Source organism: Hippoglossus hippoglossus, chromosome 4, assembly GCF_009819705.1.
Source record: "Hippoglossus hippoglossus isolate fHipHip1 chromosome 4, fHipHip1.pri, whole genome shotgun sequence".
NCBI lineage: Eukaryota > Metazoa > Chordata > Actinopteri > Pleuronectiformes > Pleuronectidae > Hippoglossus > Hippoglossus hippoglossus.
The window spans coordinates 27,503,493-27,531,274 of NC_047154.1; the positions used below are offsets into that span (position 1 = coordinate 27,503,493).

Sequence of the window (27,782 nt, forward strand, 5' to 3'; positions counted from 1 at the left end):
GCCCTTTCATCCCTGCTTTCTCTCATCTGTATCTCCATGGCAACCCTGGTTTGCTGCCTGTGATTGGACTCAGCTTCTGGTGATTGTTTTTCTTTCTGCAGCAGGAATATAACCAGAGTTTCTGTGGAGGGGCAGCGAGGGTTCCACCTCATAAGAGTAAATGTAGAAGGTTGTCTCATCAGCGACAGGACTCCTGTCTCCTGTCTCCTGTCTCCTGTCTCCTGTCTCCTGCTCCTCCACAGAGCCACCTCACCCTCATCCCTCCGACTCCCATCGATTAACCTGAAGCTCTGAAAAGTCTCAAAGCCAGACCGTTTCCCTGAGGCCTCTCGTACCTGATCTATATACACCTCACCTGAGGATCAATAAAAAAACAGAGATCAGCAAAGGCTGCATCTCTGTGAGTGTGAACAACCTCTGAATATCTGAGAGGTCCAGCGCCATGTTAACGTCTCCATTTGAAAACCTGCAGTGTGGAACTGTCTCCTCCCTCTGGCAGTGACGATAAATACACAAACACTGTGGAAGAATGTTCATGACGTAGAAGCTCAATTACTGCTGACGCCCGGTGGCCACAGACAAATAGAGACACGAACCTGCCATAAAGAACCGATGTCATCGCAGTGTGAACTTGTTGAGCTTGAATTTAACAGACGAGTACAGTCCGGCTTTAAAGTTAAGTTTCTAGACGTTTTCTCATTAGTCAAAACATTATTAAAGTTTTAAATTAATATCAGACTCACAGCAGCTTTTTTACCTTGAATCTGCAATTTGCCACCATAAGTTAATTGTTTAACGTATGGGGGGGGGGCTCTTGGGGCCCCTGCAGCAGTTGCCCACTTTGCCCCTCATATGTAATTCAGCCTTGAGCAAACACCCTGCTGCAAAAATACATATTTACATTTTCTAAATCTAATTCAAGTGAATACAAACCTGTCGCATGTGTTCAATGAGTCTGTAAATCTGAGATATTCTCATGCTGCTCATTTTCATAACAACATGTTTCCCTGGATCCTCTCGTGCAGTCGAAGGCCGTCGCCTCCTCCTGAGGTTCAGACATTCTGACATCAACCATTAACCAGCCCGTGAGTTCCTGAATCAGCTCGTGTGACTGACAGGTGTGGTCAGCTCGCAGTCACGCTGTGATCGCTGCCAGACCTCAGATCAGCGTAATTAGCTGTAATTTATAGCCGAGCAGTGCAGGGGGGGCAGAGGAAGTGTTTCATTGAAATTATCAGTGAGACCTATTAAACTGTGAACCACATGAAAGGCTGCTGACGGAGCTCTGGAGTGTGTCAGCGGCTGGACAGCAGAGGTGAGAGAGAAAGCAGACACACACACACACACACACACACACACACACACACACACACACTCACACACGTCTACTCGTGTGCAGCGTCCTCTTGGCTACACACCCAGAGCTGTGCAGTCCTGAAACGCTGCTCTTTGATCATCGTGTACAAACACACGCACACAAGGATCTTTGTAGACGCTTCAAATGGGACAGAGGCCGAATTCACCGGGATATTATTAGCGCGGCCACATTTCCAGAGGAAAACGCTGAAACGCTCCCAAAACAGTTTTGCACTTGCTCACCCTGCTGTGATGAGCTCATTCTGTCGTGAGCTCAGCTGCTAATAACTGAACTAATTTACGAAGCTGATTCTTCAGTCGAAAGCCACGAAGCTGTTTCAGCTGCGGATGAGTCCGTCTGCTCCACCTCCAGGTGAAGGTGTTGGAGGTGGAGGTTTCTGCCGGGAGACGGTCAATGGGCCTGTTGGAGTCCTGGGCCTGGGGTGGCTGTCAGGCCCCACGAGTCTCTGCTCTGCGTCTGAATGATTAATCTCTCAGGCCGGGGCATCGCAGGCCTCAAAGGCGCCTTTATCACCCCCCGTCAGCCCCTGCAGCGAAAAGAAAACACCGCTCTGTGGTCGTGCAGCAGCCCACTCGGCCCGGGTGGAGGTTAGCTGCAGTGGAGCGGATGGAGACGACGGACGTGCACGAACAGTTCCCCTCTCATTCTGCGTCTGCCACAATATTCTACTGTTCCGTCTTTCTGCCACAAAAACTGGAAACTCCGAATCAGACGTCTCCCACTGCACGTTTCTCACCATCCAACCAGAGGAACCCTCTTCCTCTGGAGTCACGCGTCTCGTTCCTCCGGGTTCAGGTTTAGATAATCATGATATTTACGTGTCAGTGGGATAAAAACATTCATTCACACTTTAGGGTTCAGATGTTTTTCTGATCCCAAACATGGATAAAACCTCCGTGTTGTGGTGGAGAAGGAGCTGAGCCACAAAGCTTTCCATCGACCAGTCCTTATATTCTGACCCCGGAGAACGAGATCACAAACATGAGCAGCAGAAAAGAGTTTTCTCTGTCGGGCTCAGCCTCGGTTACAAGGTGGGGGGGAACTTAAAGTAGTTTCAGCATCTAATCATTGGAGATTTACCAGGACGCCAACTGGGAGGAGACCAAGGGTCGACCCAGAACTCAGTGTCCCATCAGGCCTGGGAACTGCAAGATCCCTCAGGAGGAGCTGGACGTCTGGAACATTCTGCTGAACTCAGAGATCCAAACCTGGACCAGCAGGACAAGATGGATGGACATCAACAGGTTTCAGTGGGATTATCTACAAACATTCATGCCATTAAACTCTCCCCAGTCACCAGAGTGTAGATCAGCCAGTTGGTGTCACTGTTCAAAGTGACGTGGCCTCTCATTGGCTCACGGCTCCTCCTCCAGAGTCACTCTGCTTTCTCATATGTTCATATCTGCATGTTGAAAAATCTTTCAGTTGATGTGAAACAGGAGATCAAATCTTCAGACTGGGACCAGAAGGTCAGTGTCTGGAGATGCTGGAGAAGCCTCTGATGAAATGATATAAAGTCAGAATCCAACTTATTTATTTGCGTGTTGTGTTTTTGCAAATGAATTATACTGAACTCCAACACGGAAAGACAATATTATCATATGAGTATATTTAATATATTTTCTAAATATCACAGTGATCATCAGTACTTCTTGTCCACAGTGAAATAACTGGAAGCTTCTAAACTTTGCACATCTTATTTTGTAGAAGCCACTTGATCCAAACCACAGAAATAAAGATGGACGACATCCTCAGCACAACTTCTTTACTTCACTACTTCAACGTGTTCAATCACTGTGGAGCTTCATGAGTCCAGAGAACCGCTCCCTGAACCCGACCTGCAGACACGTGCACACCGAGCGGCCTCCTGCGCGTGGAGAGCGGTGGAGGATGTGAGGAGGTGATGGAGGCGCTCAGCCGGGCAGCTTGTCCTCGTCTGTGTCCGAGAGGAAACACTAAACTGAGAGCGTCAGAGTCTCGGCTCGTCCAGCGGCCAGAGCTGCTTCGTTGTTATTCTCAATCAGGATCTGCGGATCTGTGCCGTTGAACCCGGCCGGGTCTGGGTCAACAACCCTCACCAGTCCCAGAGGGCATCACTCCACCCTCAACAGCAACACTGGAGCTTTGAGAACAAACACCACGCTCCTCTCTCTCTCCTCCAGCCCACATGTTCCTCTCTCGCTCATTCCTCTGCCGATGCATCAACCTCTTTGGTCCCAGACATTCCACAGAGAAACACGACACTGAAGCCAGGGAATTCAAAATCAATCAACGTTATCACTAAAATGGACGTTTGAGTTTCGTCTTAAACCCGTTTCCAGTCCCGGTATCGAGCCGCAGCTGATTCCTGACGCTGTGGAGATGATGAATAGTCGTGGAAGTAAAGAGTTTATTGTGAGTCATTTGTCTTATTTATTATCAAACCTCTGCTTGCGTGCGATAAAGCTCGTGTCGAGGGTTTTTTTCTCCCCAGGAGGAATGTTTAGCTTGGCTGCTGCCGAGAGGCCGAACGGTGACGAGTCCACGACACAGTCGGAGAGATCCAGAGAGAGAGAGGGAGAGAAATCCCCTCTTTCTTTATTGTCTGTTTTTACTCTCTCTCTCTCGGCTTTGTAACCGATACCTGTTTAAATACACTGCGAGCGCCGGGGGAATCGGCGTCTGAGAGACTGTTTTAATTTGGCCGCTGTACTCTGAGTGATCCAGGTTAACATAATAATCAAAACCAGCTCCGCAGCTTATTTTAAACTACGTGTGAAACATGGTGTGAATGGGGCCTTTTAAAATGGACTCAATACTGTACAGTCACTGATTAGCAGGAGCATAATGATGAGCAGCTTTATCTATTTAAAACCAGGAATGAACAGGAATCAATGTCTATGTTGACCTGATGATAAACTGTTTCACTTGTATTAGCTTCTAGACCTTTGGAGACACTTTCACAAATTAATCAGCAGAACTGTTTTATGCCATAATGTTTAGTTTTTTTACTTTATCATAAATCTTATTCACATAATTAAGACAAAAAAACATTTAAACATCCAGAAACAGTCTCCCTGATTTTCTTTATAAAGATTTATATTGTAATCAAAAGCAGTTTTCAGACGTTTCCTTTCACACATGAACAACACGCGGTGCAGCAGACAGAGACAGGAAGTGATGTATTAACTCTGCTGTGGAGACGCCACCGTCAAGAGACCAAAGGAAACGCAGCGTTGATTAAAACTACAGATGTTTGAAATATAATGTAAGAACACAACACACAGACTGAAGATGAACGTAGACTCCGGATCCAGAAAGTGAAGCTAATGAGGATGTGTCTGAACCTGTCTTCTGTGTGATGACCAACAGAGGGCGACTCCATATTGTAGTTTATCAATACAAAAAGAAAATATCGACTTCATGGTGATTTTATCTGAGATTTCAGTTTTTTTTGTAAATGAATGGAATTTAGATTAAACCAAAATAAATCAAAGATGGAGACCGAATCCCCTGAGGCGTTGGCGCTGCAGCGTCAGGTATCGAGAGGTTTCCAGTCAATAACACAAACGCACCAACAGCAGAATCAATGAGGCTTCGAGAGGCGTCAGGATGTGACGCGGCGCCTGAGAGTGAGGCGACGCAAAAATAAAGGAAGAGAAGGAAAAGCAGAACGCCGCCGCAATCAGGTGAGACGTGGAGATACGCAGGGAGGGAGGGGCAGCAGACCTGGTTCTTTACTCGGGCGGCGTGTTGGTTAGCTGTAACCTGAGCGGTGACAGCAGGGGCAGATCAAAGCGGGGCCCCCGAAGGGGCCCAGGAAGACTCAGGCACAGGGGGGCCGAGGGGTCATGTCGAAGGAGGAAAGAGGCCTGATTCCCTTTCCTGCTCCCTGCAGAGGAATGTTCTCTGCGGGATGGGACGCGTCCCCGCCCCTCCTCTGGGACCCGACCGGCCTTTTCAGGAACACTGGGCCTCTTTGTGTTAGCGACCCCCCCACCCCCCCCCACCCCACCCCCACCCCGAGGACCTCAGCCCGTCACAACGACACGTGAAGGAAGAAGGTGGCAGACAGGTTGATTTGCATATTGAGAAACATCAGCTGTGTCGGGCGTCACTTCTGGTCCTGCAGGAAAACACTTCCTGTAAAAAGTTACCTGAGCAGAAAGTTCCTCGAACCCTGTGAAGACAAATCATCGTTTTAAAAACATGGCGACTCCCAGACTTGTGGCCTGTGGGTTGTGTTTCCAATCTGAGGATCTGATCAGACGATCTGAGCAGATACATGACCACAGTTTTCAGTCAGAGATCTTTGAGGTCGAGCATCTCACAGGAAGAAGAACTGAACTCATCTATTTCCTCTGATCCTTCGAGTCTGTTTTTAATTAATTAAACTAATTTCAAATTGTTTGGCACATGTAGGTTTTCTGATGCTGGTTTTATTCTTTATTTCTTGTCACTTGAGACTAAACTATCACACTGAAGAAGAAATAAATCACAATTTTACAAAAAAAACGAAAACGACAAAACTTTAAAAGTAAAACTGAATAGATTTTAGTTGGACTTTAGTTTTGCACAGAAGCTGATCAACAACCAAACTACACACATTCGACTGTTTGTCAGAAATTAAACATAAATTTAAATTTGATCACCTGCACATCATTTAATAAACTAAACATTCCTGGAATTTATGGACAATCAATTGATGTGAACTAATTAAAATGAGAGAAACCATCTTTAACATCCCATCTGCTAACATGGAGGAGGCGTGGTTTATGACCTGTAGTGCAGCCACCAGGGGAGCAGGTCAAGACGTCGGTGGAGGAGACGGTGAAGAACTGATCGGACATGTTAAAGCTCCAGGCCGGGGGGGAAGCAGCCAGCCGGATGGTGACTCAGACTCCCAGTGTTCCTCAGCCTCCTTTAGCTGCTTCTCAAATCCCCTCTGACAGCCGTAGCGTGCGGAGAGGAAAAAATACATATTTCTGTTCTGAGGGGGGGGGGGCAGATAGTGATGGAGAGGGGCTGAAGGCAAAACAGAGGGGAGGAGGTGGGGGGGTGGGGATATGCTGCAAGCTGTGTAACTGATCGCTGGAAGTGATTTGGCTAAAAACAACACGTCATTATAGGCGCTCGCAGGGGCAAAGCAAACAGCTCGTATTTTAGAAGAGGACGACGGGCCGGGCGGCGAAACGCTCCCTCGCCCAGAAGGAGGAGACGCGGACACGTGTGAGACGGCGGTGTCGTCCATCAGGGCCCGGTTTATCCATCAAACCGCTCCATGAAGACGAGGCCGCCCCGGGGCCCGTCGCCGTGACCCCCAAAAACCAGACCGGCAGCTGGACAGAAGATGGGGCGTGAAATCAGCCGCTGCATCACCATAGTAACTGATTTATACGCTGTAGCTCCAGGCCTTTTACCCCCCCCCCCCCCCCCCCCCCCCCCCCCCCCCCCCCCCCCCCCCCCCCCCCCCCCCCCCCCAACAGGCCCCCGGTTGTCGAGCGGAGGGCCAGGTCCTCCAGGTTCGGCCGTCAGCCTCTGCTCTCGTCACAGCGCCGTGTTTTGACATGTGGGGTTTCTCGGGCCTGGCCGCTGCTGAGCCCTGAAGCCATTAGCAGTAACTCAGATCACTGTGGACGTCCAGCACCTGCACCAGGACACATGAATATCACATGAGGGGTCAGGGGCCGCTCCACTGCAGAGCCGGGCCTGGGCTCCGGGCCTGGGCTCCGGGGCCTGGGCTCCGGGGCCTGGGCTCCGGGCCTGGGCTCCGGGGCCTGGGCTCCGGGGCCTGGGCTCCGGGCCTGGGCTCCGGGCCTGGGCTCCGGGCCTGGCTCCGGGGCCTTCCCTCACACATGTCTGGTGTGACAGCTCCACCTGGTGGTGTGTGCTCAGTTCCATGTGACGTGTGAACCTGAACGTCCCCGAGGTGAATGTTCTTCTGTGGGCCTCGACCCGCTGGGGGAGCCGGGGTCAGGGATTGGCTGAGGTCAAACACCAAGATGGCGCCTGACCCAAAGTCAAACAGGCTTCAGATCAGCAGCTCGCAACCCGACAGGTGACGTCACGGTGACGCTTCGTGTTTCAAGTTAGTTCTGAGTTTTCTTCAGGGTTAATTTGACTTTTATTAAATTCAGAATCATTATCAGACATGTTGTTGTCTCTAATTTATGACTGTTATTCATTCAATTTTTATTTATATTCTTGGTTTTCTTTTGACTCTTCTTTGGCACACACACACACACACAGTTTTTTAAATTGTTGTTTTAAATATAGAAAATCCATAAGACTCCAAATGAAAGTAAAACGTATAATAAAGATGTTTAAACCTTTCAAACCTGCACTAAATATAAATGTCAGTCCTAAATGTCGTGTTTTATTCTGAAGAGTTTCTAATTACTATTTGAATGTGATGCAGCTGTTTATTAAAACACAGAGTTTATGGACGTCGCTCAGAAGGCGTTTCTCACACTGAAGACACTCGAGTGGACGGAATGAAATCCAGGCTCTGGATTTAGACGTCATCCATCTTGATTTGACTCTAATTTAAGTCAGACCGTGAACAGCCTTTATTGAATTATCTTAAAAAATGCTTTTTAAATATGAACAAATGTAAAAGAATCTAGTTTTGTTCTATCTTGTCCTGATGTGGCTGCAGCGCTCCAGCTGAAATATGAAACTGTTCTTCTTCTGTGGTGCAATAACTCAACTGAATGGAAGGAGCATTGTGTGTCACAGATGAGGATCACTGAGGGTTTTATTTTGTTCAGTGCGACTGTGATTGGTTAAAACTTATTGTGGTTCATAAATAATCAAAGCATCATGTGCTTTTTGTTTTAATGGCAAATTAAACCTTTTATTATTTCTTCTGCTTCAAAATCCAAACCAGAGTTGACACAGAAATACAGATTGTTACAGATTAAACATGTGAACAGTTGAAGGTCAAGTCGTCCCTGAACTCGAATCGTGGTCTAAACGTTCTCTACGGGTAAAGGCACTGAGCAGCCAGCCTCCTTTCTTCTTCATGACGTTTAAGGCACGTGAGCACGACATGGACATGGAGGCACTTTGAGACCTTGATTCTTTTAGATCAAAAAAGAAAATCCTTCAGTAGCTCAAGAAGAAAAATCACAATGAAGATCAATGAGCAGCTGTGGAGTGAATCTGGATATTGATTTAGATCACAAGGTCAAATATATTAAAATGTGATAAAGAGATTTTTAAACAAATTACAAATCAAACTGTGACACTAATCTGTCTCTGAACTGATTGTTCAGAGGTCAGCCCGGTTCCAGTGACACAGAGTCAGACGTCTGATTCCTCGTCTGTGAAAACATGAAGAGTTGTGAATAGTGTTCGGTGTTTACAGCAGCCGATAGCTCAGCATGTGTCAGCGCCCCCCCGTTCACATCCTTTAAAATAGACTCAGAATTTAATTCACAATCTTCTGTCATAAAAATATCTAAATCTAAAGTTTTCTAAAATCTGTTTTGTGCTAAAATAGATGAAAAGAAATAAGTGAATGAAACAGAAGCCTGATGTGATGATTTATATAAATAACTAAATTTCATGCATATGTGTTGAAGTCTGTGGAGGCGTTAGTGGACGGTTCCTCGATGTGGAGCAGATGTTCAGGTCTGTCAGGAAAGTCCTGGTCATAATGGTTCTTTCAGTAGACGACACTAGAACATCCTAAAATACTTGGTCCTGCTGGAGCATCACACGTCCTGTGATGCAGCCGGGATTGGTCCCGATGTTTTATTCTTCTTTTGGAATCCCGCTGGGGTAACGCTGCACCAGCTCCTCCACGTCGATCACCTCCTCCACCAGGTCACGGATGTCCTTGATGCAGTCCAGCGCTCGAGCTCCGGGACTGGACAGGACCTCCTCTACGACAGGGGCCTCCTCTACGACAGGGGCCTCCTCTACGACAGGGGCCTCCTCTACGACAGGGGCCTCCTCTGCGACAGGGGCCTCCTCTACGACAGGGGCCTCCTCTACGACAGGCTCAGAGGTCGGAGCATCTGTTGCCTCAGTTTCCGAGCTCGCTCCTGCTCCGACGTCCTCGCTCACACGGACATCACCGCTCACTGCCTCCGTCTGGGTCCGAGGGGGCCCGGTGCTCGTGGCCTCGGGGGCCTCCTCCGTCTGGGTCTGAGGGGGCCCGGTGCTCGTGGCCTCGGGGGCGTCGTCTGAGCTCACAGGTGATGGACTGTGGTCGTCCTCCAGGACATCGGAGGTTGTTGAGCCCTCGTCCTCGCTGCTCTGCGTGGCTTTGACGTCCTCTGTGGACTCCACCTCTGAGGGCGGTGACTCGCTGCCGACTGACACATGCAGAGAGTTGGGTTCTGAGACAGTGACTGGTTCTGCTTCATTTCCCATCATGCCCAGGCAGACATCTCCAGGTGTGTCTGCAGCTGCTTCCCCACTAGGGGGAGCCTCTGACGTGACTGGTGAGCTCTGTGCGTCTCCCTCCCTGGCGGCTGCGAGCGGAGAACCACTTCCCTCTGAGGCAGGTTCTGTTTCAGCAGCTTCTGTTTGTGCAGCTTCTTCTTCAACATCTGTCTTTAAACTTTCTGCAGCTGCTCCTGCTTCTTCTAGAACATCTGTGCTCGTCGGCTCCGGCTCAGCAGCCGTCTCCACTTTCTGAGTCTGGACAGGAATCACTTCCTCTTGGATCACAGTCTCTGGAGCTGCTGCCACACGGACGTCTTGTGTCTCATTCTGAGCGCTTGTGTCTTTTAAAGCTGTCGTCTCAGGTTGGACGGGGACGTCTGCTTCTGCCTTCACAGTCTGGACGACCTCTTCTGCTCTGGGTGCAGGTATTTCCCTCTCCTCGCTGACAGCGACACTATGAGCGACTTCGCCCAGAGGCGTCTCGATCAGCGTCACGTCCGTTAAGGCTGCGCTCTGCGGCGCGCCTATCTCTGCCTCCTCCTTCTCGTCCCTCTGGGGGATGGAGGACAGACCGTTGAACGCAAGAGGAGAGGGCAGCTGGGGCTCAAAGCTGGTTCTAGCAGGGGAGGCCAGCGACATGGCGGGGCTGCCCGGCGTGGAGACGGACGGGGAGGACAGGCTGGAGCGGCTGGAGCGGCTGGCCAGGTCCCTGCTTTCTGTGAACAGGTTGTATTTCTTCAGGCTCGCCGCCTCCTTCACCACTGCAGGACACAAAGAAAACAGGAAGGGTTAGAGCGACTGGTCTTCACCGAGCTGCTGCCGTCACTAGTGTGTCCCTCTGTACCTTTGGTGACCTCCTTGTCCAGCGTTTGGAGGAGGATGCTCTCATAAACGTTCTCCACATGGATGAAGTTGGAGTGGTCGGCGTAGATGAACTGTTCCAGATCCTGAAGCTCCTGCAGAGACAAACACACACGTTGAGATGTGGAACATGACACAAGATTCACTTCTCAGGTCGTTGTCATGTGTCGCTGTGTGTTTCTGAAACTCAAACACTGAAAACACATGAGACGCAGCGCTGACCCTGACAACACCAGTGGAGTTGGTTCAGTGTCTAACCTGAACTCAAACTTTCATTTGATTTCTTGATGGTTGTCTGGGATGATTTTATTTATTTGTTTACACTGCACACGTCCATCATCGACCACAACATGGGACTGAGTGACAGAGCAACACAAACTCAGCACAGCTACATAACTTCATCGGGTTCGGGTCAGTTTCCTCTCGGGCTCAGGTCGGGTTCAAACTGAAAAATGCTGCTTCTCCTAGATGTGGCTGAGTTGGAAAAGTTTTGCGAGGTAAAGTAAAAGTAATCGTCCAAAAGGTTCTGGCCGAGACGCTTCAGGGCTCAGAACTATTGGCTGAACGTTTATTTTGACGTTTAACTTCTCGTCGGTAGATTCTGCTTCTCAACTTCAGTTTTAGAACGGCAGCATCAGAGGTTTTAATAACTTGTGTTTTGTGAAGATTTTTATTTGATGCTACAACTGATCCATAAAAATCAATGGTCTGTTATTTGTAGTAACAGAATGTGTGTGTTGTCATGTTTACATCACACGTGTGCGTGTTGGACTCACAGTCCTGCAGGTGGGGGCCAGGTTCTTCTTGATGAAGGGCAGCGTGATGGAGACGAGCGCCTCCTGGAAGATCCTCTTCCTCACTGTGCTGCTGTCGTAGTCGTATTGCTGCAGGAGACGAGAGGTCAAAGGTCCATTTGAAGTTAGTGTGAGTTCAGTCAAAATCATTCTGGTGTTTAATGTCCCAACATCCAAACTGTGAAAATAACATAAAGTCTACAAAACAAGTCTGGATTCCATGTCGGTCATCCCACTTTTTTTAATCGTACATTTTTGAATTTGCTGATAAAATGAATTAAACAAACAAATTGTATTTAAACTGTTCTGATCCATCTTCAGTAGCTGTTGTGTCGTCGTGTTGTGAAAGACAAACGGACCTTCAGCACTCTGTGTTTGGCCTTCTCCAGGGCGGAGCCGGCGATGTCGGGGCTGTCGGGGTTGTCCTGCACGGCCTTGTGCAGCAGCTGCTCGAACGTGTAGGCTGCGTTCTCCATCAGCTGAAAGAGACCAGGTCACATCAACAGCTGGAAAACACAACATCGTTCACAAAGAAACAACACACAGTCATACATGCTGATAAATGAACCATGTGTGTGTGTGTGTGTGTGTGTGTGTGTGTGTGTGTGTGTGTGTGTGTGTGTGTGTGTGTGTGTGTGTGTGTGTGTGTGTGTCTGTGTGTGTGTACCAGCTGCAGGTCGATCTGAGCGCTGTGGATCACTCCTGGGATGTTGGAGAAGGAGAATCTCTCCTGCAGGTGCTGCAGCTTCTCCTGCAGGGAGCCGATCTTCTGGTAGCAGCTCAGCAGGTTCGGTCTCGACATGACGAAGAGAAGCTGCGAGACAGAGAGGAGGGAAACACTTCAACATGGAAACCACTGCATCACTGGGATCCAGAGCCAAACGGAATCAATCACCACATGTGGCTGCAGAGGGCGCTGTCGCTCAGTTACAGTTTGTTTATGTTGTGTTAGAGAGTTGTCTGTCTGTCTGTGTGTCTGTCTGTCTTTGAAAGAAAAGGAAAATAAATGTCTCAGATCAAACTGTTAAATATCAGTTGTGTTATTTTATATGAGTAAGTCAGATTTAGTTTTCAGTGTCAAACCACAGCAGAATAAATCTGAACAAACCTTCTTCAGTTCCTCTTTGTCTTCTGCCAGCAGGACGTCCTGACACCTGTCCATCATGTTCTCGCTCAGCTGTCGTCCCTCCTGGAAACCCGAGCTGATTGGCTCCATCAGCTCCTCCAGGACGGAGCCCAGGTACGGCTGGACCGACTCCGAGCACAGCTTCTCCGCTGCCTCCGACACTTTGGCTGCAGGAGGAAGTCAAACATTTCACCGAATGAGACTCTGCTGTCATGTGGCGCCCTCTGTCAGCCCCTCAGCTCACCGCCATCCCCCAGAGGCAGTTTCATTCTCATGAATCACAGAGGAATGCAGCTCGTCCTGTGTCTGACAGCTCCGAGTATCAGTCTGAACTTTACCTTGGACCTTTTCCCCCAGCTGACGTCTGGAGCTGAGGATCTGGTCCATGTCGGAGTGGATCAGCACTTCCTGCTGCCGCACCGACGTCCGACATTCCTCCTTCAGCGCCGACAGTCCCTCCAGAAGATGCTCCTGGACCAGGACGTACGCCGCCTCCACCGTCTGCGTCCAGTCAACACGATTCAGGGACAAGTCAGTGAATCACTTCAAACATTAAGTCTGAATTATTCTATAAAGATTCGTTTTACAGGTGAGATTTAACTGATGTGTGAATATAAAACTATTCAGAAGAAGACGACGAAGAGGAGAAGGAGGAGAAAAAGGAGGAGAAGGAAGTCTCGACAGTTTGACTCACAGCGAACCAAACTCTCTTCTTCTCCGTCTTCTTGGCTTTGAGACCAGGCAGCATGTCTTTCTCCAGAGACGGAAGCAGCTGCTCCATCACCACATTCGCCATCACCTAAAAAAATATAATGGAAGCATTCATCAGAGAAGCTTTTATCTCGAGTGTCTAAAACCTGACGACACTGAAGCTTCAGTACAGAGTTGAATGTGTTTGATGAGACAAAGAGCAGGTGGAGACGTCACTGCAGCGTTTCTGAAATCCAGCTCACTGAAGATTAAATCATATTAAAGTAAGAAAAGCAGGTAGATCCTCAGAAGAAGCTCCTCCACACTTTGTGTTTCAGTGTTAACTCATTTTATTTCATTTCCTTGTCAGGGCTGCAGAGGAGTTTGAGTCTTTCCAGTTTCAGGCGTCACGCAGCATCTAAAGGAACGAGCTCAGTCCGTCATTGCTCTTGGAATCTTTAAAGCTTCTTTATCTGACAAGATTGTTGTAACTGTGTGATTCTTTGTGATGTTGTTCCTGTTTGTGGTGCTGTGTTGGACCTCACAACTATAGGAAGACAGGCACACACACACACACACACACACACACACACACACACACACACACACACACACACACACACACACACACACACACACACACACACACACACACACACACACACACACACACACACACACACACACACACAGGACTGATTTGTGATGTTGCAGCTGTGGTAATAAAAAAAAAAGTATTTATTTAGTTTCTGCTGCATTTCGTTCATTCCATTCATCGCTCAGCTCTGACTCATGAGTGTGTGTGTGTGTGTGTGTGTGTGTGTGTGTGTGCCAGTGAGTGAGCACCAGTGTGTACTACCAGTGTGTAGTATGTGTATTTACTGCACGTGTGTTAGGAGCAGAAACAACAGGAAGCTTCCAACAGATTAACTTCACAACACAAACTTCCTTCCAGCTCGTTATGAACAAACAATGTGAGCGAGCAGGAAACAAAGGAGCGTTGATGAAGCTGCGGCGGCGCCATCGCTTCCACCATCAGTTCAACCATCAGTTCAACCACAACATCTGCTTCATGAGTTTTTTTATTGTCTCCGAGATCGAGTTCATGAGCGAGTGAAACGAGAGCAGATGCAGATGGAGGGTGAAGAGAGAGAGAGAGACTAAAAGATGTGAACATAAACAAAACCTGAACTTGTGTAGAACTGGTTCCTAATACTTAAACATTTCTAAGACTTTTTGATTGTTTCTTCAGACGCTGTGTGAATCCTGCTTACGTACCCTGACATCACTTCCTATCAGCATGTCCCAAGCCTCATATCTGCCCTTGTCCTGTCTGTAGAGCTGGATGGCTTTGAGGAAGGCCTGGACTTCACACGTCTGCTTCTTCAGGAAGTCTGACAGCGGGGGAACACACGAGAATCAGGTCAGGCAGAGCGAAGAGTCACCACCGAGACTGACGCTGGGACGTCACATCTTTCTGCTGAGTTTAAATGTGAAAGCTTCACTCTGCTGCATCCCAGGTCCTTCCCTCGGAGCCTGTTGCCGTGGTAACTGCTCAACCTGCAGATGATCTTGTGAGGACTCAAGCGGTAACTCCCTGCAGGAAGCCCGAGAGTTCCTCATTACCGAGGAAGGAACTGAGGTTTTAAACCTCCAACAAGGACGTGATGTTTTCATTTGCATTAGTTTGTTTTTTAGCAGGATTACACGAAGGCTCCGGACAGGTCACCACGAACCGGGTGGAGGATGTGGAACGGCTCAGGAAAACATTTCAGAAACTGAATTTTAGTGCAGATCTGGATCGGGGGGGATTTGGCTGCTTGGTGATTCTGCTTTGTTGTTACATCCACACATATAATTCCTGAACATCATCTTAATCAGAATATTATAAATCTGTATTCAGGCTGTGACAAATAGTTATCTTCATCACTGAGTACCGTGTTGGTTCTATTTCACTGAAGTAGTGTTTCACAATAAAAGATAATAAAGAACCAATCTTTCCAACTTTGTTGTGTGGAGCGCCGCAGCAGAGGAAGGTTGTTAAGGCGTGTTACCTTGGTTCTGGTGTCTGATGCAGTCGGACAGGATGGACAGGAAGGCTTCCTGTTTCACCTGCTGTCTGAAGCAGAAGTACGAGTCTCTCCTGTACGGCAGACGCAGGTAAACCGGAAACTGACCCGGCATCCCCGACAGAGGCGGAGCAAAGTCCTCGTTCACGTCTGAAACACAAGAAGACACAAAGATTAGACGACGCTCTGACGGCTCTAGCGCCACCATGAGGTTCACGGTCTCAACATATTCGTTCAGGGACTTTGGACTTACTTTATATTTTCCTAAATGTTTCTTCCCATTTTCAAACCTGTAGAAATCTGTAGTTTGAATCGAGGTAACGTTTCATTTAGTCGCCTGTTGGTGGCGTCAGACCTTCTTTGTGCGTTTGTTTGAAGAGTGAAAAGTGACTTTTTATCCAGTTTGAATTCACATTTTACACTTTACAGTTTCCAGAGAAACAAGCTGAGTAAACGTCAGCGGCAGCTCAGCCAATCAGAGACGAGTCAGTTTTAACAGGAAGCTGCTTTAACCACTGTTTCTACTGGAGTGAATCAGCTGTTTGTTTTAGAGGAGGAGACGTCGGAGGAGGATTCAGATAAAAACCTCCTCTAACCAGGAGAAGACTACAACTCCCATCATCCCTCACTGCGGCTCCGTTCACTAACTCTTACTGTTTTGACTTGTGGCAGAAAGTTACAAACTGTGCATTGAAGTCTCGGTGCTAACATTTATTAATCAATACACTTAATTCTTACTCACTGGTCTCGTCAGGAAAACACTTGTCCACCATAGTCATGTACTTCTCCTCTGTGGTCAGAACAGTGCCCCCTGTGGGCAGCAGCTTTTGTCGCGGAGGAACTCCTTTGACAAACGTCTGAGAGGAGGAAGAAGAAGAAGAAGATGAAAACAATCTGAACTAACTTTGCTCTCGTGTTGTTCTTGTGATGTGTGAGTACTGGTGTGGAGTTCGGGCGTGGTGCTCACCTCCAGGCTCTCGTGACACTCCAGGCAGTAGTTGGCTCTCACCACCACGTACCTCTCCCTCCACTTCCTGGTGTCGTCGAAGTAAAGGACGACCTCCTCGTACAGAACCTCGCCGGCCTGAGGAGCCTCCTGCTGAACACGAGGAGCAGAACCACGCATGAAGAAGAGCAGCTGAGTTCATCAATAGAACCAGTTAGTAATGTTGTGTTCTCTTGTCCGGAGTCCAGATGTCTTTGGAACACAGATGATCCTGGACCAGCAGCCGCTCATAACGAGGTTTATTGGTTCCGAGGTTTAACAGAGATGCTGCTGGTCCAGGATCTGGACTCTCAGTCGTACCCTCTGTCTGAGCAGCTGAGTCGTCGACGCCTTCTGCTGCTCCAGCTCGTCTTCCACCTGAGACAACCGAGCCACGGAAAACTGCTTCCTGTAGTACGGACTGAAGTCCTTCAGCTCAGCCTCGGCCTGGCCTACACACACACACACACACACAGACACACAGACACACACACACACACACACAGAGAGAGACACACAGACACAGACACACAAAGAGTCAAGGCATCACATTAACTGGTGTATTTTTAGAGATCAGACCAACCACATACTGTAAATAAACATGGACGACATGACGGCTCCATAAAGTGAAGCCAAAGCATCTGGATCGCCCCCTGGTGGCTGGCTGCAGTATAGGTCATAAACCTCCTCCATGTTAGCAGATGGGACATGGACCAAACTAAAAATTCTAAGTAGACGTTAAATAAATGTTTGTCAAAGATGGTTTCTGTCATTTTAGGTTTGTAATTTAGGTTTTAATTAGTTAAATATAAAAAACAGGCAGAGACGTCATGATTGACAGCTGAGACCGACTCGTGATTGGTCGAGCAGGTGTATCAGGTGGGACCACGATACCACAGCTTCAGTTCTTCAGTGTGACAGCAGAACTTATTGATTTTACATTCATCAAACAAGACTCAAAGAATTAAAGCTACCGCACCCACAACAAGTGTCATTCTATTCAGAAGCAGCGTGAGGAGAAGAGGTGAAGCTGGAGCTCAGAGCAAGTGCAGTTTGAGAACAAGCAGAGGCTGCTTGAGTCCGAACGCAGGGTTTTGAGTGAAAACTTTATAAAATCTGAACGTTAAATCAATGAGGATGGAGCAGAGGTGTTGCGTGTTGCGTGTAACATGTTGCGTGTAACACGCTGCGTGTTGCGTGGCAGCTCCTCACAGACTGTCTGAGCCTCAGGTTTCAGGGCGGCGGTGAGGGAGGGGCGGTGCTGCTGCGACGTGTTGTCACAGGTAAAAGAGGAAACACGACCCGAAGGCTTTTTCAAACGCTCCACATTGTTTCATGAGACCATCTGTGACGTCAGAGGTGAAACACAGAGGCTGAAAACAGACAGCACACGAATCAGCAGACGATTGATTTAACGTTCGAGTCGATGATTTCCAAACACGACCAGAGGAACACAAAGAAAAGGTTCTCTGACTCTGAGAGGATTCAGACACACTGAACTTCATCTTTGTGGTTTTAATCAGATCACGGAGGAGGATCTCTGTTTGTCTCCCGAGCTCACGACCAATCTTTCCATCCAATCAGATTCCCCGTCTCTGTCCAAGTCTGACAAAGCTGGATCTGTCTCATTTCCTGCTCTCCTCAGTCTCTCCTGTGATTGGTCGGGCTGTGCGCTGGCAGAACATTTGCATGATGACAGAGAGGAAACAGAAACGTCTGAGTTCCCTCTGCTCCTGTTGAACCAGACGCCCGACGCACAGGGATTCAGTTACTTAGGAAAAACAAAACAAAGCTCAGCAAACAGACTCGAGCTCCAATCAACTCAAACTCAGTCTCTCTCTCTGCTCGGCTGCGAATCACATCCAGCAGAGAGACCAGGGGAAACCTCTCGATGATTATTTACTCAGCAGCTTCCAATGCTCAATATCCACAAACGATTACAGGTAATTCACTGTGCCACGTAACCACTTAACGGATGAACAGGCCCGAGCAGGAGGCTGCGGCTCATCGTCTCGAACTGTTCAGTGTTGATGTTGACGTGCACAGCTCTGTCATTATCTCTCTGGGAGGCAGCAGGATGTTTTACGGCGCAGGTGATGGCACGGGGCCACGACAACCAGCCTCACATCGCTATGGAAACAGATCCTGCGGTGCTGCTGAAGATGTGCTTCGAAAACAAGAGTCGAGAAATGAAAAATTCAAAGACGACAGAAAGTCTCAAGTTAAATCTCCTTAGTGTGTTTTAATGGAATATTCATGAATAATAAAAGAGGGGATGTGTTGTCTCCAAAAAACTGTAACTGTCGCAAGAGGAATGAAAGGAGAAGTGATGGAGGACGAGGGCTTCTTATAGTTTCTTCTGTCTCTGGACAGAGGCAGGGAGCAGTCGCCATACGATCCATCAGCGACCCGGTCCAAACAGGACGACAACAGCACGGGTTGTGGGTCAGAAACCTTCAAGACCTTCCAGCTTTCCTCTGCTGACACCATCAAGTTCGCCCTTCAAAGAAACCCTGATTCTTTCCAGAGGAAACAAGTCGAGCAGCTCGTGTTGAACTGGAAGTGGCTCATTTGTTTACTAGAGCTTCAATAGAAAAACACTTCTGTATGTAAAGTAGAGCGTCCACTTCGCAGGTGAATAAATCAGAAGCAGTGAGTCAGTGGAGGATCAGAGAAGCAGGTTTCTTCTTTCAGATGCTGGACCAGTTGTATTCTTCTGAGACTCGGTTCAGTTCTTCAGGCTCATTCTGCTGCTGTTTGACTTTTCTGTTCGTTCTCTTCACTTCACTCAAGATGGAGGAGTTTCCTCTTCTCTGATTCCTCCTCCGAGCTCATCTATGCTCATCGGCTCTGAGCTGATTTGAATGACTCCGATCGCCTCTCTGCTGTTTCTATGCAAACCACTGCAGCTGCTGTTTGTTAACTAAATTCTCTTTTCAGGTCCAATGCAAACACGGAGTTCGGAGGAATATTCAGGAACGTCTTCTGACGGCTTTTAAAAAGGTGACATACGGAAAAACATTTTCTGATTCAGGACGTTTTCTGATCTGAGTCTGAAGCTTCGTGTGTTTGTTGTTTCATTTGATCAGGTTAGTTCGTCCTGTCGTCATCACCTACTTGGGCTGCGTCTACCTATGTTCTCTCTGATTGGTTTGTAGTCTGATGTGGGCGTGTTGTCAGGTGGGGGGGTAGTAGTCTTTAGAGACAAGTCTACGATGACGTACAACTTCCCTGAGTGGATTTAGGGACGTTTACATCACAACGTTCTTCGTTCATTCTAAAGAGGATGTGTGTCCGCAGTAGAGCAGAGTTCCAAAGCCTCACAACATGTTGTGTAACAACCTGTGAAACTAACACAATAAAATGTGTTTCTTCTTGGTGGTGGTACAAACACTGCAGATCCTGCAGCACAGTGTGTTGAGGTGTGTTACACCTGTTACACCTGTTTCATGTGAGGAGCCACACCTGACGACTAATCCACGGTGGAGGCATAAGAAAAAGAAAGTGTCTTCACTTCTGCCGCAGAGATTCACCTGTAAACCTGCAGATTAATGCTGCAGAAAGGATTCCAGTTCTCAACTCGTCTAGAAAAGCAAAGTGACAGTCTCTGTAAAGTCTGTTTCCTCCAGTTCAGAGGCACTGATACGTTTCTGATGTTTTCCTGTAAAGACACGTGGATGGAACTCCAACACATCTCATCATTTTGTTGTGAAACATACTTTAGCACCAGGACCTTCCATTGTCTCTACTTGTGCACGGACACATGCGTGTTTGGATGTTGGTGAGTGTGTGTGTGTTCCTGTACTTATTTCTTTGTGAGGACCCTACAGAGTGAGGACATTTTGGCCGGTCCTCACTTTGTCAATGGGCTGTTTGAGGGTTAAGACTTGTTATAGGTTTAGAATTAGGTTTAGGTATTTAGTTTGGATGGTTAAGGTTAGAGAAAGGGGCTAGTTGTCACTGAGTCCTCACTAAGATATGAGTACACGTGTGTGTATGTGTGTGTTTGTGTGTATGACACTGGGTGACTGTGTTTTGTGTGTATCAGAGGTTTTGTGGAATTTTCCATCGTCTGTAGCAAAATGACTCATGAAGAAGATTCAGGTTAAAAACCTAAAACTAAAGAAACTGGGCGACGTCGTCTCCTGTTTCCTATGAGAGAATGAGAGTGTCTCTGTGGTCGTGGAGACAGACGTGTCATCACATGTCACAGTGTTGTCTTACACACCAACATGCAGACACACATGTCTACGTGGAAAGTGCTTATCAAACAATTTAGAAGAACAGTACGATCGTTACCGTGTAAAGTTATCATGTCATGTTTAACATATATGAACAGAGACGTCCAGAGAGGAATCTGTGTCGTCAGTCAGGAAACACCTGAGACGCTCAACAAGTCACTACAAGGCAGAAAAATGTGTGTTTGTGTATGTTGAGCCCCACACACACACACACACACACACACACACACACACACACACACACACACACACACACACACACACACACACACACACACACACACACACACACACACACACACACACACACACACACACACACACGGAGTTCTCCTCCATGTTAGCAGATGGGACATGGACCAAACTAAAGAATCAAAGTAGACGTTAAATGTTTAAAGATGTTTCTGTCGTTTCTGCTCGTTCTTCTCTCTCTGATGTTTGTTCAAGTGTTTCTCATCAGTTTGGTTTGAATCAGTTATTTGAGGATATAAAACAGGCTGAGACGTCATGATTGACAGCTGAGACTGACTCCTGATTGGTGGAGAGCGTGTATCGACTGGTCCTCCACTCCAGGATCACTGCTGCACAGACTAATGACTCAACCTTGGAAGATGATGGCAAAAGATATTTTAGCTTCATTTTTGTACGACAGGAGGAAGAGGAGACGTGTCGTTCAGTTTTATTCACAGTCTATGATTTACACTCCTGGAATAAGCTCAGTAAGTCCCATGGGAGAAGTTCTGAAGCAGACGTTTGTCCAGATGTTTAGAAGAGTGTAGGTGTCATTAAAATGAGCGTCGGAGGTTTTCAGAGATCAGGGATCTGTCTTTCAGGAAAATGGATGTGACAACACAAGAGAGAGAGGCAGAGGCAAGTGTCAATAAGGTCAGAGCTGCACAGGTTACGTCAACATCATCGTCAGAGAGACGACAGGATTTACTGTGATTTCACTGACATTACACTTTATTCTCTGCATCAGACTCACTGTCTGTTAACTCGTCTGTCTGTGACCTGCAGGCTGAACAGCCTGTTCCACTCACACACCATCATACCTGGGTGACGTGACGCAGGAATCTAAAAAGGACTCAACCTGCAGATCTGATATTTTATACCCACATTCCCCCTGTTTACACTAAACGTAACCTGCAACGAGCCAAGCCTGCAGCCAACAAAGAATAAAGAATATGTAAAGCTAAAGAAAACTTGAGATCTTTGCTGCAGGAGCTGCACATAATGGACATGAAGTCACAGTTACCTGCACAGCTTTAGTCCACATGACGCAGCAGTTCACCTGCTGACAACACACCTCAGCTGCCTCTGCTAACATATCACTGACCAGGAAATAGTTCCAGCAAGCAGCCGTGGTTTCAAACACATCTTTCCCTTCGTGACATTTTTGATTGAGTGCCAAGCTCCAGGTTTCACCTGGTTTCCAGTCCGAGTCCGGTTCTGTGCTGAACACAGAGAAATGAGATGTTCTGAAAGAATTAAAGGCTGAAATGTTCCTTCCAGGCAGAATCTGTTTTTACTGCATTTTCCTGTCCTGGTCCTTTATCTGGAGAACTACACAGTTATAATTCTGTGTATTATGATATTATTTATATTTCTATATTTCCTGGTGTTCACTTATTTAGTCCTTTTACAGATTTGTAACTGTCCTCGTTGCTGCTCATGTCCCCTGTAAAGGATTCTCTTGTCTTCTCTTCTCTACCGAGCAGATTTGCAGCGTCTCAGTCGACAGTTTAGTGACAGAAATACTGGGACTCAGCTTGGTGGGGAAACGTGGTTCCTGCTGTATTTGCATTGTGTTGTATGGACTCGTGAGTCGGAGTAAACAACAGGTGATTTTCCAGCAGAGCCTGAGCAGCAGCTTCCTCTCTTTGTGCAGAGCGATGGACTCACAAGTGAAAAGTCTCAGAGTTTCTCAGCTCCTCTGAATATCTGAGGGATTGTGTAATGGCAGCTGGAGGCAGAGTTACACAGCATGAAGAACGACTCACTGACAGCAAAACAAAGACACAACTGATTCAGCCATTAGTCCTACAGTGAAATCTTCTAACTGCAGATAAAGTGCATTGCATTAATGCATTTTACATATTCAGTGACAAGACAGATGATTTAAATCCTGTTTCCAACGCGTTAGAAGAGACAGAACAGTCCTGAAATTGTGTTTTAAATTAAATAAATAGAAAAATCTCTCGTCACATTTTGCTAAATAAACACAACTGATCTGATATGAACTGATTTTATATGATATGATCATTTTCCCGTGATCCTCTCCTGCCACTCTCTAGCGCCACCACCTGTTGTGACCACGTTCTGCACCACACATAAAAGGAATGACATCATCAGCGTACAATGTGATGAGGCAGGAGACAGAAGTCTTAACTTCTGTTATGACTATTGTGGTTTTTATATCAGTTTGAACAGGATCATGCAGTTTGAACAGGATCATGCAGACAAAGGTCTTTTTTCTGCAGCTTTCCTGCACAAGGCTGAGGTCGAAGGAAAGCTCGGTTCAGACTATCAATCTGTTCACGGCAGGAAAACCCTCTTCATGTTGTTAACACTGAGCCTCGATAAGTGAACGGTTTAACGTGAGCTACCTCAGCTACTGGCTTGTGAAACTCATAAAGGATCCACAGTCTCAGAGCCTCTCAGAGCCAAACACCCCCCCCAGGTCTGTTTATGGAAAACAACATCCACTGAGGACCATGAAGCTCCACACACACATGTTGGAATCATTAGTGAAAGTCGGAGCTGCAGATTAAAGTCACATCACAGTCCTGCATCTTTCTCTACACTGGAACTTCTCAACTTCCTGATTCCTTACGAGAGATGAACAGGAACCAACAGCCAAGTTCCAGTGAGGTGTAAACAATATGACCAAGGTTCGATTCCCGACACCTTGCATGTTGCTCTATGATTCCTGTCCCTCTCTACAATGTGACTATTGCAAAGATCTCAATCAAACTCCAGCTGTTTTCCATCATGAGTTCGAGTCAGAGTTAGAAATAAAAGGAAAATGACCTCGTTGTGAATCACCCAACAAAACAACTGACATCAGGCAGAAAAACTGCATCACAGCGTCGAGAGACTCGTGAGTCACAGGATCACCTCATCCCACCAGCCGCATCCGACCAGCCGCATCCGACCCAGCCCTGTGACCCACCAGCAAATATTCAAACTCTGCCCTACACACTCACACACAGACACACACTCACTCACACACTCACACACTCACACACTCACTCTCACACACAGACACACACTCACACAGAGGTAGAGGAATGTTTTCATCATGGGGGACGGGTGCATGTTGTCACTGCTCTGGCACCAGAGTCTGACTTCGCCCTCTACTACGCAGCAGCAGCCAGGAAAAAGTGACGAGACAAACATGGAAAACGCAGACGTCTCCTCGCAGACGTGTCCTCGCAGACGTCTCCTCGCAGACGTGTCCTCGCAGACGTCTCCTCGCAGACGTGTCCTCGCAGACGTGTCCTCGCAGACGTGTCCTCGGGTCTGCAGACGGCGAGCAGCTTTCACAGAGCTGCACTAGATAAAAGAAATCAGACTCTGGAGGAAGAGTGAGACAGACACTTTCCTCCAGCGGGCAGGGACGACTCCTGCGACGCTGAGGACGTTCACTGTAGCAACAAACATACGACATCTCCTCAAGTCTCCACTTCAGTGGACCCGTGTAAGACTGTCTTGTCACCATGGCAACAGCAGAGGCAACGCAACCAGCGTCAACATCAGCAGCAGACGTGGGATCACGTACTAAACGGGTTTTCATGAAACTTGGAGAACAGATGAGACGTGGGACAGAAAATAACTTTGAATATTTGATTGTCCGAAGACGCCTAAAGTGGGACAGTTATTAACTTAATTAACTTTGGAGCTGGAGTCACTTTCAGTTTGTTTACAACAGCTGCTCTTAGCGGAGCGTTGACCCCCCGTGTTGTTCATGTGACCCACGTCTTTAACACACAGGAAGGTGCAGAAACACTGGACCTTGGTGCAACCCGAGGGTCAGGACGCCAACCCGAGGGTCAGGACGCCAACCAGCGAGGGTCAGGACGCCAACCTGAGGGTCAGGACGCCAACCTGAGGGTCAGGACGCCAACCCGAGGGTCAGGACGCCAACCAGCGAGGGTCAGGACGCCAACCTGAGGGTCAGGACGCCAACCTGAGGGTCAGGACGCCAACCCGAGGGTCAGGACGCCAACCCGAGGGTCAGGACGCCAACCAGCGAGGGTCAGGACGCCAACCTGAGGGTCAGGACGCCAACCAGCGAGGGTCAGGACGCCAACCCGAGGGTCAGGACGCCAACCAGCGAGGGTCAGGACGCCAACCCGAGGGTCAGGACGCCAACCAGCGAGCGTTCTGGACGGTTCATGCTCAGTGAAAACATTAACACCTAGGGTTCATTTTCAAAACAAAAGCTGCAAATATTCTCTAAGCCTCATTTTCAAAATCGCAGCATTTGTCCGTTTCCAGGTCGTCTTCCATGACGATCTGGAAACGGACAAATGAGAGGAAAGGATTTGGTCCTGCCCTCAGCAGCCATTTGGCAACTCCCCCCAGGAAGTGGTCCAGGCTTTCAGAGCTGAACTTTCAATTTTGACCATTTCAAAGTTTCCTCCCTGAGCATCAGAGGAGAACTCAGGTTATTAATCACCTCCACTTTAACTGACTCACTGCTCGTACCTGATGACCACACAGATCAGGCGTTCGGGCGCGGCGAGGGAATCAAACCGGCTCCTTGTCACTCACTGAAGCAGCACAACTGCAGTTTTAACCTCAAATAGTTGCATCGTGTTGATTTAAGTGTAAATTCAGCCTGAGAAGATAATTTAAAGTTGCAGCAGAGTCCAATAGAATGGAAGGAACTGGTGACAACAGAGAAACACAACATGTCTCCATGCTGCTCCTGTGGTGTCCTCACGTGTCCACAAGCCCCGACCTTCATATTCCAGCCTCAACATGTGTCCTCTGAGATCCTCTGGAGCCGCGTTCACGTGTGAGAGACGTTCAGAGACGTTCAGAGACATTCAGAGACGTTCAGAGACATTCAGAGACGTTCAGAGACGTTCAGAGACGTTCAGAGACGTTCAGAGACGTTCAGAGACGTTCAGAGACATTCAGAGACGTTCAGAGACGTTCAGAGACATTCAGAGACGTTCAGAGACGTTCAGAGACCACTGAACCCCCCCCCCATCATAGTGCTGAGTACATAATGAGAGTTTTCTGTGAACTGTCCCACCTGCAGTTACAGAAACCTGCACCTTTTGTCCTCTGCTCAGATCCAACCTGACACACCCTGACACACCCAGCCCACAGAGGACACCACAGAGGACCAGAGGACACCACAGAGGACCAGAGGACACAGAGGACACCACAGAGAACCCAGAGGACAACATAGAAGACCCAGAGGACAGTGTCCCCTGCAGGAAAGGACAGGCTGGAGGGACCTGCTCACAGAGACTAACTCCAGCAGGACATGTCTCTAGTTCTCCCCGTGGACGGACACCAGAGAACCAGTCCGACAGGTTTGTCTGGAACAAGTTCCCCAGCTTCTCCCCGCGGAGGGAGACCGACGCGAGAGGACAGGTCTGGAACGCGGAAATGGACGAGACACCTGGTTCAGAGCAAGCGGGACAAACGTGCTCTGGTCCCTCTGGTCGATCTGCGGGTTCCCAGCGACCACTGATCGGTGCTCGGGAAGCGGAGCAGGAAGTTCGATGATGAAGAAGAAGAAGATGAAGAGTTTGCTCGCTGCGTCAAACCGCGTGTGGACAGATGAAGGCTCGCGTGTTACCTGTGATGAAGGTGGACCTGTGGTCGTCCAGCAGACTGGAGGCGGAGATCCCCATGGTGCTGCAGCCGGGAGACGAGCCTCAGGTCGGGTCAGCGCTCAGGTACAAGCCCCGGCTCATCGGAGGAGGAGGGGAGGAGGAGGAGGAGGAGGGGAGGAGGAGGGGAGGAGGAGGAGGAGGAGGAGGAAGAGGGGAGGAGGAGGAGGAGGGACACGCCTTCATCCTCCTCCCTGCTCATGAAGAAACTCCCATCATGCTCTGCTTCTCTCCCTCTCCTCTCCTCACCCAACCGGACGAGGCACTTTATCCAACTTAAAACCTTTTATTTTTATTCCTTCCATGTATTTTGTGAAGCACTTTGTTTCTTAGTTTGTATAAATGCTTTAGAAATAAAGTTATTATTAGGATATAGAGGATTATTATTATGAGGGAACAGTTGTTTCTTTATCATATTCACTAAGTGTCTTGAGATAATATACGTGGTGATGTGATGTCATAAAGATAAAATAATATATTAAAATAAAAAACCCACAAAATTGAGCGCAAACTGTTCTTAGTTATCGGGCTGTAAATGTATTATGTATTTGTATGATGTGTATTTGTTTGATAAAAATGATCTGCTCATCTTTTGTTTATAATCGACTCTGCCTAATGACGTCATCACTAAATTCAAATGTAATAAAAGGTCTATGACTCACATGATTAACCTAATAACTATAATCTGGAAATTTCACATTCTTAAAGTCAAGTGCTGCCCAAACTTTTATATGATTGAATTTCATTTGTACACGGAGACATTACCAACAACAAACTGTTTTACTTTGGAGAATTATGTTATTATTGTTATTATTCATCATATTTAGATATTTCATTTATTTGTGATGATTAATGTAACTTGTCTGTTTTGGATATTTCACTGATATTTAATTATTTTGATTGATATTTAATCTGATTGTAAAATTGGACTGTATCGTCTGTTCATGTCCACGTGTTCGGTTTTATTTGAACATTGAAAATTAGACTGAGAAAATAAATGAATAGATAAATATAAAATTTCCCATCATGCACCTTTAACTCCCAGAATCCTATTATCTAAATCATAACATTAAAGATGATTTAGTTTCTATTGGTTTGTAATTACACTGTTTCTACATGTGACCATAAAACTTTCAGAGTTGTATCAGCCTTATGGAAATTGTGTTCACAACATTGTGTTAGTGTCAATAGAAATGTAGAAATTTGTATTTTATAAGAATAGTTTACAAAGTTAATTTAGACTGAGTGATTCCTTTGTGTATTTCAGATAAGAATTAGCAGGTATATAAAAGCCTCTATAAATAATACATATAATACAAACACTGTTTAGACTTTGTTTATGCTGTTTATATTTATTTAAAAACGTGTAATGACTGAATACAAAATGTAAAATGTATCTTTCTATTT

The 27,782-nt window shown here is 47.3% G+C and overlaps 1 protein-coding gene across 2 annotated transcripts; it reads right to left on the minus strand.

Moving 5' to 3' along the window:
- Positions 1 to 5,688: 5,688 nt before the first annotated feature.
- niban1a (niban apoptosis regulator 1a) lies at positions 5,689 to 26,482 on the minus strand. Of its 2 annotated transcripts, none has more exons than XM_034583516.1 (17): positions 26,342 to 26,482; positions 16,601 to 16,731; positions 16,262 to 16,393; positions 16,037 to 16,151; positions 15,280 to 15,444; positions 14,504 to 14,619; positions 13,230 to 13,334; positions 12,874 to 13,036; positions 12,518 to 12,702; positions 12,077 to 12,223; positions 11,769 to 11,888; positions 11,392 to 11,499; positions 10,599 to 10,710; positions 9,521 to 10,515; positions 8,767 to 9,376; positions 6,633 to 6,634; positions 5,689 to 5,704 (listed from the first exon to the last, which is right to left on the minus strand). In XM_034583516.1, the coding sequence occupies exons 1-15, from the start codon at positions 26,394 to 26,396 to the stop codon at positions 9,116 to 9,118; spliced, it is 2,910 nt and encodes a 969-aa protein (XP_034439407.1). In that variant the 5' UTR covers positions 26,397 to 26,482; the 3' UTR covers positions 5,689 to 5,704; positions 6,633 to 6,634; positions 8,767 to 9,115. The 2 variants fall into 2 exon arrangements, with proteins under 2 accessions (XP_034439407.1, XP_034439406.1); XM_034583515.1 differs by having other exon boundaries at positions 8,767 to 9,394; positions 9,506 to 10,515.
- Positions 26,483 to 27,782: the final 1,300 nt, after the last annotated feature.

Excerpts from the sequence above, each read along its gene's own strand:
- niban1a (XM_034583515.1), bottom strand. The coding sequence starts at position 26,396 with ATGGGGATCTCCGCCTCCAGTCTGCTGGACGACCACAGGTCCACCTTC. Across the intron at positions 16,732-26,341 it reads CAGGTCCACCTTCATCACAG|GCCAGGCCGAGGCTGAGCTG; the intron begins GTAACACGCGAG and ends GTGTGTGTGTAG. Across the intron at positions 13,335-14,503 it reads TGATAGGAAGTGATGTCAGG|GTGATGGCGAATGTGGTGAT; the intron begins GTACGTAAGCAG and ends ATATTTTTTTAG.